The 12,355-nt window shown below is 36.6% G+C and overlaps 1 protein-coding gene across 1 annotated transcript; it reads right to left on the bottom strand.

The window, feature by feature from the left end:
• Positions 1-1,504: 1,504 nt before the first annotated feature.
• CPG19 (cuticular protein glycine-rich 19) lies at positions 1,505-2,640 on the bottom strand. The gene is made up of 2 exons (XM_028176042.2): positions 2,496-2,640; positions 1,505-1,939 (listed from the first exon to the last, which is right to left on the bottom strand). The coding sequence occupies exons 1-2, from the start codon at positions 2,616-2,618 to the stop codon at positions 1,610-1,612; spliced, it is 453 nt and encodes a 150-aa protein (XP_028031843.2). The 5' UTR covers positions 2,619-2,640; the 3' UTR covers positions 1,505-1,609.
• Between the last annotated feature and the right edge of the window lie 9,715 nt (positions 2,641-12,355).

Here is a 12,355-nt window from a genome sequence, read left to right as displayed (position 1 = left end):
TCAACGAAATTTTTTTTTTGTTGCTTAGGTCGGAAAACGAGCTCATAGCCCACCTGGTGTTAAGTCGTTACTGGAGCCCATAGACATCTACGACGTAAATGCGCCACCCACTTTGAGATGTAAGTTCTAAGGTCTCAAGTATAGTTAAATTGAGGTAATTCACCGATTTTTGAAGTCAGCTTCTATATTAACAACAGCTTTTTTTCCCTTATTGGCAGACGAGCATACGGCCAACCTGATGGTGAGTAGTTACCGTTGCCCATGGGCTTTGCATGCCAGGGGCAGAGCCAAGTCTACCCTTATTTGCTGAAACTGGAACGTAGATTTGTTTAGATATTTTTTTATTGCGCAAAAATGTGCGTAATACTATTTGAATGGAAATGCTTCCTTCAACATTTTTCGTTAGATAAATAAGTTGTCTTAAATTTTATTTGTACTGGTGGTAGGACCTCTTGAGAGTCCGCGCGGGTAGGTACCAGCACCCTGCCTATTTCTGCCGTGAAGCAGTAATGCGTTTCGGTTTGAAGGGTGGGGCAGGCAGCCGTCGTAACTATACTTGAGACCTTAGAACTTATTTCTCAAGGTGGGTGGCGCATTTACGTTATAGATGTCTATGGGCTCCAGTCACCAATTAACATCAGGTGGGCTGTGAGCTCGTCCGTCCATCTAAGCAATTAAAAAAAAAAAAAAATACATGTCCTTTTTGAAGTCGTCGTGGCCTAAAGGATAAGACGCCAGGTGCAGTCATATCTAGCGATGCAACAGTGTTCGAGTCCCGCGGCAGTTACCCATTTTCTAATGAAATACGTACCCACTTAAATGTTCACGATTAAGTAATAACATCGTGTAATAAAAATCAAACCCGGAAAATTATAATTTGCATAATTACTGGTGGTAGGACGTCTTGTGAGTTCGCACGGGTAGGTACCACCACCCTGCTTATTTCTGCCGAGAAGCAGTAATGCGTTTCGATTCGAAGGGCGAGGCAGGCATTGTACTGTAAAAAACTAACCTTAGAATTCATGTCTTGAAGTGGGTGGTGGTATTTACGTTGTAGATGTCTATGGGCTCCGGTAATGACTTAACGTCAGGTGGGCCGTGAGCTCGTCCACTCATCTAAGCAATAACAAATAAAAACAAACTATAATCGACCGAATAACGAGTTGTGGTTATTGGTTTGAATGCGGCTGACTTTGAAAATTTTGATCTAAAAAATGAACAACGTGGTCACCTGAAAACTGAAGTCAATAACGACGAACTAAAGACGATAGAGGAAGTTGACGATATTCAATCTACCGCCGAGTGGCAATGCAAAATGCCTTTGAAGAGTTTGTTGGCTTCGGTACACCTAACTTTTACAAGAAGGGCATTGAAAAATTACCACTAGGCTTGCTAATATAATCTAAAAAAGGCACATATCATTTGATACGCGTAATTTGATTTCATTATGGATATCCGTTATAAAAAGGTAGTTTTCTTAATTTTAGTAGAAAAATAAAACATATTTTAGTGTTGAAAAAAAAAGTTTACTCGAAATAAAAATTCATCATCACAGATGGTAATACCGGGTGTTAATGTAAAAAATTAAATTAGATTTTGGTGTTTGGAATTAGCGTTTCCAGCCGTAGCCGTAACCGCCGCCAAAGCCGCTTCCGTATCCCCATCCACCTAGTCCACCATATCCGCTATATCCGCCATAACCGCCGTATCCGCCATAGCCGCCGTATCCGCCGTGTCCGCCGTATCCACCGTATCCTCCATAACCGCGACCGTAGCCTCCGTGTCCTCCGTGGCCCCAACCAGAGTGGCCCCAACCCCGTCCACCCCAATGAGTTTCTTCCGGTTGGAGAAGCTCGTCAGCCTTGGCTGGTTCGACAGCCGATGGGGGAGGTGCGGCGTACGCCATGCACACGCATGCCAATAAAGCAACGCAGATAATCTAGTGAAAAAATTGACATTAGGATCATCATCTTATGCTGTATAAAAGCGAAAAATATAATATAGCATAACGTGTGAATATTGCTTATTTCTACCGTGAAGCAGTAATGCGTTTCGGTTTGAAGGGTGGGGCAGCCGTTGTAACTATACTTGAGACCTTAGAACTTATATCTCAAGGTGGGTGGCGCATTAACGTTGTGGACGTCTATGGGCTCCAGTAACCACTTAACACCAGGTGGGCTGTGAGCTCGTCCACCCATCTAAGCAAAAAAATATATATATATAAGAAGCTAGTTTTTTTAAAATATAAATAAAGTTGATTTTCGTAACTTTTTATTTTTTTTTATTTTTTTTTTATTGCGAATATATTGTTACATCCTGTATAGAGCCATTCCCGTAAACTAAGACCAGAAGTAGTGTTGGTGATCCTAATTGCGTGATAAAAAAATCACCATAAAAATAATTAACCCTTGAATATCTACTGAATACTTTAAAAACTATTTAAAAATACTTAGTTTTAAATATTAAATTTAATTTAATTGAAATAATTTACTCACAGTCTTCATTGTGTCAGTTTGTGAACTACTAATGTGTGGTTGTCGTGGAGACCTATATATATACCAGGCAGATGGACTCGGATCTTTGTGACTAATCGCAAGTAAACAACAGCTTATGTCCATATAATTAATATGTGGGACTATTAAAATTCAGGCGTTACTGGATTGGCGGCTCTAATATAATATATTAAAACCTGTCTCGGATCTGTGATAAAAGTTCGTTTTGCATACATTTTTATTACGCGTGATAAAAGGGGGATTCGTTTCATAAAAAAAAATGATTTCTTTTGCTACCAGTTAAAAAAAGCACGTTTTTTTTTTTAATAAAAAATAGTTTCGTAATTTATGGAATAGGTTTCTAAATTATAGAATCTGTAACATTGTAATGCAAATAAGAAATTCATAAAATTATAAAAGGAAACGCAATTGTATAACGTTAAACAAAAATCTCAAAAAGCCAAAATCGAAGATCTACAATGCACTGTTAATGTTTCCTTGCCATAATCACAGAAAATACTTCAAAACAAAGCTCGAAATTTTATTTAAATACTTAATTGGTCGGAGGAAAACACTCATTAAGCTTAACTGTGACAAATTAAATTTTCTATCAGTGGAGATACGGATTTTACACGTGGATTTGTACAAACAATTTTACGTTCTTTTCTATAGATTTTTTTTGTACGTTTTTGTTTCATTCTGCACGAGATACTTTATGCGAACGCATGCGATTTTGTATTTTACAATACGAGTAGGTATCATTCCTACAATTTAGTTTTGGAAATGAATTATTAAGAAATTGTTGAATGAGGAATTGTTCGAGATGATACCATCGTCTCGTTTTTACCATCGCACCGCCCGCCACCGGAGTAGAGTTCATCCATACTACCTGGAGCCACTGCGGTCATCCACAGTGCGTTTCCAGAGGTCTTTTTTGTCACGTACCATCCGGCTATGGAATGAGCTCCCCTCCACGGTGTTTCCCGAGCGCTATGACATGTCCTTCTTCAAACGAGGCTTGTGGAGAGTATTAAGCAGTAGGCAGCGGCTTGGCTCTGCTCCTGGCATTGCTGAAGTCCATGGGCGACGGTAACCACTTACCATCAGGTGGGCCCTACGCTCGTCTGCCTACAAAGGCAATAAAAAAAAAAGAATTATTGGTGCATAAAATTGCCGTTTTGTTATCCAAAAATTGCAACACCTCTTAAATAGTTAAATAATAATTGAAACGATTTATTTATTCTGACCGTGCGTAAGTTTCCAACATCTCGAGGGAAGATTGATTATGCGATAGAGATCTGGAAATCTGAATGGACTATGAAAACATTTTTCCGGTGGTAAATTTAAGTAGTAGTCATTTTTCATTAACAAAATTGTGTTTTCTCTTCATGGACACTATCTTATTCTGAAAAAAAATAATGATAATGGAAGCTAGGATTGCCGAGTACGCAAGATGACGAATAGTTTCTAGCTGTAACATTTGTATCGTTACAATAGTTTACCGAGCAGAATTTGTAAGATCTTGCAAATATCGTGGAACAATCAGAACAAAGAGCGATTGACGAGTTGGGGTTGAGTTAGGAGCAAGTGTGGCGCCGCGTGTCTAGTTGTAGTGTTGACCGCGGGAACCCCCCTACTCTGACCGGGTTCTGACCCTGGACGGAGATAGGACGTCGGGTGTAAGAGTACAGGGGAGTCGCTTAGTGCGGTAGGGCCCTAAAATTCCTTGGGCCCGTGGTCTATTCCCAACACCTTGCAGATCGTCAAGTCCCACATACCCCGCGCGCCCCCTAGGCGCGGGGACCTCGTAGGAGGTCCGGACCCCGGCCCGAAAAAAAAAAGGAGCAAGTGTCACCATCATTAATAAGCTTTTCACAGCATAAATTTATTCTTTAATCTAATTGGTGAATAGGATACAAATAATATTGCTGCAGTAACATTGACATTTTAAACACAGGCAAAAGAAAAAATACCCTTATTTTTGTAATAGTGATCAATAGTATAGCATAGCTTAATTTCCATTCATGACAATTATGGCACTGGTGTTTTGAAATTCAGTTTTGAAATCACAATCAACTCTCTTCTGTTATTATTAATTTTATATTATTCCGTAATTAAATATGATTCAAATTAAAATATTTATATCAAGGAGTCAATTCAAAAGTTAAACTTGAAGAAAAAATTGAGTAATAAATAATTTATACCAATTAATTAACTTAATACATTAAAAGTATAACTGTTCCGGTTTTGATGGCCTCATTAAATGAGTATGACTTTGATTAACTTAATACATTTTAAAAGTAAACAACCTAAATTTGGTTTAATTAACGATTTTAATTTTATTTTCTGCTTGTTCAAAACTTATTTATATTCTAATTCCAAGGCTTTGTAACTATCGTCTAACTACCAATTATGTCATTTAACTTTAATGGTTTATTTTTAACGTAGTTAGCCAAACGAGGTCAAAAACAATCAGGCTTAACACCTAACTCGATTACTTAAAGTAAATAGTACTGAAGTTAAAAATATCGTAAATGATTTGTAATGAACGATATCGTAAAGTTGAAGTCGTTGTGGCCTAAAGGATAAGACGTCCGGTGCATTCGTATGTAGCGATGCACCGGTGTGCGAATCCCGCAGGCGGGTACCAATTTTTCTAATGAAATACGTACTCAACAAATTTTAATGTTCACGATTGACTTCCACGGTGAAGGAATAACATCGTGTAATAAAAATGAAACCCGCAAAGTTATAATTTGCGTAATCACTGGTGGTAGGACCTCTTGGGAGTCCGCACGGGTAGGTACCACCACCCCGCCTATTTTCCGCCGTGAAGCAGTAATGCGTTTCGGTTCGAAGGGTGGGGCAGCCGTTGTAACTATACTGAGATCTTAGAACTTATATCTCGAGGTGGGTGGCGCATTTACATTGTAGATGTCTATGGGCTCCAGTAACCACTTACCACCACCACCCACCTAAGCAATAAAAAAAAAAAACTAACTCGAGACGCGACGACTCAGATTCATTAAAATCATAGCTTTCTTTTAAACTGGAACACCCTCCCCCACTGGATCCCTCATCGATGCTAGTATTGGCTAGTGTGGGAAAACCAAACTCCAACGTGCGTAGTCTGTATCTCTAATATATAAAATTCTCGTGTCACGGTGTGCGTGATTGAACTCCTCCGAAACGGCGACTGATTTTCGTGAATCTTAGCGTGCATATCGGCCAGGGTGCAGAATCGGACAGCATCTATTTTTCATCCCCCTAAATGTTAAGGGTGGGTCCACCCCTAAATTTTTATTTTTTAGACAAAAAATTTTGTTTTTGTTTTTTTATGATACAGTATACAAAAATACATACAACCCTACATTTTCACACTTCTACGATCAACCCTTATTTTTTATTTGTCAATTAAAAATTTTAATTTCCCTATATATAAAAGTCGATGTGTTCAAAGCCAAACCAAAATTGGCCAGCAAAACGGGTCGGGCTTGAGCTGTACTTTATAAATGTAAGAAATGTATAAATATATTTTGTTGTATGCTACGCAAATATAGCAATATTTTATGAAACTATTAGTTTGTCAGATTTTTGCGGATTGACTCGAAATTTAAACGAGAACTTTTCAAATAATCACGTTTTAAAATTAAATTTAGAAAATGCAAATCAAACAGCCGAATTCATAAATTAAGTTCAAATAAAATTTCAATTGTCGAGTAAAAATGGAACCTGCGTAGCGTCCAGGATGTAATATGAAATCCTAAAATAGCACTTAGACGTGATTTAAGTTCAATGTGCTTTTTAGGAGACTGGTTTTACCAAGCCTCATCCTCTTTCTCAAATGTACATTGAACCCTCGTTGGTGTGAATTGATCACATAAATCACTTTAGAAAATAGCACTAACCTGTGAAGAGTGCCTTGTGAGAGTGATACAATAATTCAAATATCATATTAAATCAAATTAAAATAGATTGCGTGTGTTTTTATAGTTCGTATTCTAGGCTGTTTGTTTGTGTTTTTGTGAAGGAAGGATCACTGGTGGCCCGGAACCCTTTCCAGTTTTATCAGGAGAGATCAACGAGCACTGGTACAGCCAGGTAGGTTTTTGTTTGTACGGGAGTGATGAGCGCACCGCACAACGAAGGGCATGTCGACGTCATATAGATGTTTTATTGATTTCCTCACAGAGCACATATAACTAGGGGAACTTAAATTTGTGAAATACATTTTTTCCCAACTAAAGCGTTTGAGTGGCAACCGCGTGGCAGGAGAAGACCTGGTCGCCCTGTACACTTGGCGACACACCGTGGAGACCGTGATGAGGACTGCCGAAATGATCTGGAGTGATGTCAAGTACCAAGCGCAAGACAAGGTCAAGTGAAGACAACTTGTGAGGGCCCTATTTACCAGCGGGGTACCCTAGGACTACAACAACAATAACAATTGCTCTAAAGTTCTAAAGCATCGTAATGATCTCTAAACAAATAACGATGTATGATTAAAAAGGCATTATTTTACTAAGCATAGGGAAGTAAGGTCTACCTCTTGTGAGTCCGCACGGGTAGGTACCACCTACCTATTTCTGCCGTGAAGCAGTTATGCGTTTCGGTTTGAAGGGTGGGGCAGCCGTTGTAACTATACTTGAGACCTTAGAACTTATATCTCAGGGTGGGTGGCGCATTTACGTTGTAGATGTCTATGGGCTCCAGTAACCACTTAGCACCAGGTAGGCTGTGAGCTCGTTCTTAGGTTCATACATATTATTAATGGTCATTTTAAGTCAGTTTATTCTTATTTGTACATACTGGTATAGAAAAATTATGTGCTAGAATTTATGACCCTACTAGGCGGCTGTCATTGTACGTCAACTATCCTAGATTTGTTAAAAACTCCGAGGTCATTCTAATTATGACACAAATAAAATAAAATAAATACGTATTATAACAACTACCATTTCAAGGATTACCAGTCGAATAAAAATTAAGATTAGCGGTTAGGTGTCTTCGGAGTCTACTGATTTATTCAGACTGGTTTCTGTTTCAAATGATCATCATAACATACGAATAATGTAATCGTCATCGGAATATTAGAATTTGACTAGCTTAGAACTATTTTAGGGTGTTTATGTATATGGATGACGCACCATGGGAGAGGCCTTTATCCAAAAGTGGACTAAAATAGGCTGTTAATGATGGTGTTGATATATGTTATGTACTCAAAAGCTCACAGTTTTTTGGGGGAATACATGTTTAGAGCAATTCTAAACATGAAGTTTGTATAACTATTTTTTGAATTTTGAAATAGAATTATACATTTTGACAACACAGTCATTGTAAGTCAATCAAAAATTCAGGTCGTACGCTGCACGTGTTGTAACTACATTAAAATAAAATAAAAATAACCTTCTCTCTGAATATATCTAATTATTGAAGCGACCAGCACAAATTACAGTCCACGCTCTGCACATACAAACCAAAATAACAATAATTCTGAGTACACAGAAACCTAAGGTTCAATAAATAAATTTTATAAAATTAAAGAACTTATTTATATAATATTCAAATGACGAGTAATAACACCTTATTAGAAAGAAAGAACAAATATCAATAATAAGAAAATTAATACCATAAACTCATAATAAACCATAGAAGTTGTTTTAATCATGTCTACAACTCACGATAACTTAAGATTTTTTGTTCTTTTGTCTACTTACCGCCAGTAACATCTATGGGCTTATGTTTCTTTCACCAAATGTTTTAAGAAGATACTAAAATCATATTGGTAAGAGGCCAAGCATGAATTTATTTAGACGCGTCCATTAGGTCCAAGGTCCATCAGGCCATTTTACAATGAAACTGGAGAGCTCAATCTTTATCTCAAAGAATGATTATTTCAAAGAATGATCATCTAAATGTTTAACGTGTTAGTGGTACAGACTCTCTAATTTTTCACAAGTGCAAACCTAGGTGGACAATAATATTTACGATAGCTCTTAAAATTGACAACCCGTGTACGTATCCTTAATATTTCAATAGCTTGATTTATTTTCGTTTCTGTGAATTCATTTAATTAATCTAGGTGGGACACAGGCAAGTCTGAGCAATTACGAGCATACATTAGTTTATATACACGAAATGCAGTTAGATCGTGCAAAAAATTGGCATTTTCATATAATTTTTTTTACTGGTGGTAGAACCTCTTGTGAGTCCGCACGGGTAGGTACTACCACACCGCCTATTTCTGCCGTGAAGCAGTAATGCGTTTCGGTTTGAAGGGTCACGGGTGGGACAGCCGTTGTAACTATACTTGAGACCTTAGAACTTATATCTCAAGGTGGGTGGCGCATTTACGTTGTCGATCTCTATGGGCTACAGCAACCACTTAACACCAGGTGTGCTGTGAGCTCGTCCACTCATCTAAGCAATAAAAAAAAAATTACGATGAAATCGAGGGAGGATCGTCAGCCGATATTTAAAAAAGAACGGACTACAGCATTTATGGAAACAGTGTGAATATACGAGTATCTGTCTATCGACGCCCGTGCTATCTAAGCGATTCTACACGAGTGCATCGACATGTATTTATTATGTGTGAATAAAATATTAAACGCCAGTGGAATTTGCTTTTTCGCTTATGTAAGCTCATAAAGTTGATGAGTAGCGTTTTTAAATGCATTTTGACGTATTAGGTATGGAATGTACTGGGTGTGGAATGTTGCAATCCCTAAATAAACGTCTTGTTTGGCTAACTTCAATTATAATATTGAAATATAGGTCATATTCATTTTTTTCATATAAATAAATATTGGATTACGCCAGGGAGTAAGAAACTGTTTAAATTATAAATTTTACTAGAGCACAGACTTACTAACTGAACCCTAAAACAGTTTTCGCGGGACAAATTACAAATGAAGACAACGAGTCAATAATTAAAATACTGGACGAGAAACGAGAACTCACTTTTCTCTCAATAAAAAACATACGATTCGATCGTCTTTCTCTACACAAGATCTTTTTGGATTCACAGAAAGAGAGTATATAGGTGACTTGGAAGTAAGTTCTTCAACCGTTTTCAATGTTGTTGTTTCCGTCAGTTCCAGTAATTTCTCAGCTGAGACGTTGACGTTGTTTCTGAAGGCATTTAAATTTCTTAACAAATCTGACACTCGCAATAGTGTTCCGTTCCATGTTAATGATGCCACCGCTGGAGTAGTATTCACTTGTTTTTTCACTCTATGTTTATAGGCAATCCTCAATATATTATCTGAATGTAATTTTGTAGTGCTATCTTGTTTATTTATCCCATTAACTATTTTTTGAGTTCTCGTGCTTGTCTGTCTTCTCTGTACGTTTGTTATTTTACTTTTATCAGCGTCATTACTGTCTATGTCGTTAGCAGGAGGTCGTCTTGGATTTTTGAAGGGACCAATAACGTATCCACATTCTACTCTATCTCCACGAGAACGACATCCATTAGCCATCTCCGTGATATGTTTCTCATCATTGAAGTCACCAATGTTTTTGTTGTAACCACATACTATTACGTTATTCAGATTTTTGCATTTACTTTCATCGAAATCATAACCACATGTCCTATTTTTAACTAAGAAGGTACTCAGGTTATCCCTTAAGATTTTGATGTTGACAGGTTTGAGTACATCGTTCTCGAGATCATTAGTTTGCAGTGGAACTACATCTAGTTCTATATATGAGAGTTTTGGCGCGCATTTAATTGTAAGTAATGTAAAATAAAAAATTATGCACCTGTAATGAGATACATAAAATGAAATCTTTAAATTATTAAAATATAATTAAATGATTAAAGATTGTTTGTTAAATTATATTTAAGTTCGAAAGTTCAAGACATAGGAGGGTAATTAATTTAATGACCGATTTAGGGGATATTTTCGATCATCGGGACTTCATGATCATGATACCATCAAGTTCATGAGCATCGATAACCATTCTACATTGGCCGTGTGCTTGTTCGTCTACCTATTAAAGTCACTGTAAAAAAGAGTTTAACTTACCGATAAATTAATTTGAATTGAACGCTCATAGTATAATAAGTGACTTTGAGATTGGATAATTTTATTGTTCTTTAATAATTCATATGGAACGAGCGAGTAGTGGGTGCAAATAAAATGAATGACATTTTCATGTTTCTACTAATTACTTAATGTAAAAATGTCTTTTCTAATTAAATATTTAAGTTTATTTAACGATGAAAGTGTAAAACAAAGAAAACGTGTGGCACGCGGGAACTGCCGCGGTAAAGCTATTGCATAGCATTTTTTATCAATTTATGCAATTATAATTAGACAATGATAATTTAATATTAAAACAATAATAAAACAAGATCACGCTATATTAAACACTAGCGACCCGCCCTCGCTTCGCTTCGGAAACATTAAAACACACATGAAACCAAAAAAAAAAAAAAGTAGCCTATGTTCATCAGGGACAATGTCGGCTTCTAATGGAAAAAGAATTTTTCAAATCGGTCCAGTAGTTTCGGAGCCTATTCGAAACAAACAAATCTTTCCTCTTTATAATATTAGTATAGATTAATAAAAGCAAAACCTTAACTGTCCCCTTCACACTCATAAGCTAGACCTCGCGAGAGAGAGATGGGCAGACTTTTCATGATGCGCATGCAGTGTGACGTCACGCCACGCGCTTATTCACAAACACTACACAAGCGCAACGTGTGAATGTGTTGAATGCGAGCTACATGGTAGGCGGAGTGAGGGGTGTAAGGTTTTTTTCGTTACGGAATTTCATGATTCGGTCGCCGCGATAAAAGCTATGCAATAGCTTAAAAAAAAACGACGCAGTATTTGCTAGTCGTAGACAAATGGTAATTAAAACTATTTTAACAGTATCCACTTTACAGTTCACTGACAGTCTTCCGTGACTATGAAAACTGTAAAGTATTATAAACATCAACTGGCAGTTATCCGTGATCATAAAAACTGTAAATCATTAGAAACTTCAGAAAAAAATATAATGACAATAAAAATGCGAGGTCAAACGTTTTGAGTTAAATTAATTATAAAAAATACGTAGTTTCTTATCGAGTCAGATACTTTGCATTGCTAAATCATCTCACAACATTAAACAGACTTTGTTAGTTTTAAATCATTACTGATTTAATGTACCCAGAAGAGTTTTTAATGCGCCATAATATACGCTTATGTCAAATTTGACAAAATGAATCAATTATAAATTCGGCTGTCGGGAGAACGCGATTCTGACGTCTGTTACTTGTGGGATGAGTGATTAGTTATGGGAACTTATCATCTTGCAGACTCATGAATAGCTTACGGATTATACTTTTTAATGGTTGTTCAATAAAAAAACTACACAACTAACAATAGAATTTAATTATACAAAAGTAAATCTTTACTTACCATTAATAAGGAAAATAATAAAAGATATCCTAAACAATATACTAATCGGTCCTCAATAAATTATATTATCACTGCTGGAGTCCTAACAGACCGAGGGCGACCACTTCTTGACCTGTCATCTACACTAGAGTCTTCATTGTATCGTTTGATGGTACGATAAACGAATCTTTTGGTTATATTCAAATTTTTCAGTATGTTAAAAATTTGAATTGGCGCGTAACCGCAACGATGCAACGCAATAACTGCAACACGGTCTTCTTTAAGCGTCCACTCCATATTTAAAAATGAGTAAAATTCTAAAAGTATACTATTTTTATTTTCATGAACAATTCGAAATTCGAATTCAATAAACTTTTTTATGGCCAGCATTCTAAAAGAAAAGTTTTTACTGTGTGACAATACTTATGACCTGACTAGGTATTACTAAAAAAATAAAGACTTTTAGAT

Source organism: Bombyx mandarina, chromosome 19 (assembly GCF_030267445.1).
Source record: "Bombyx mandarina strain Sakado chromosome 19, ASM3026744v2".
Lineage (NCBI taxonomy): Eukaryota > Metazoa > Arthropoda > Insecta > Lepidoptera > Bombycidae > Bombyx > Bombyx mandarina.
The sequence above is the reverse complement of the archived record's forward strand: the minus strand, read 5'-3'. Positions and strand labels throughout refer to the sequence as shown.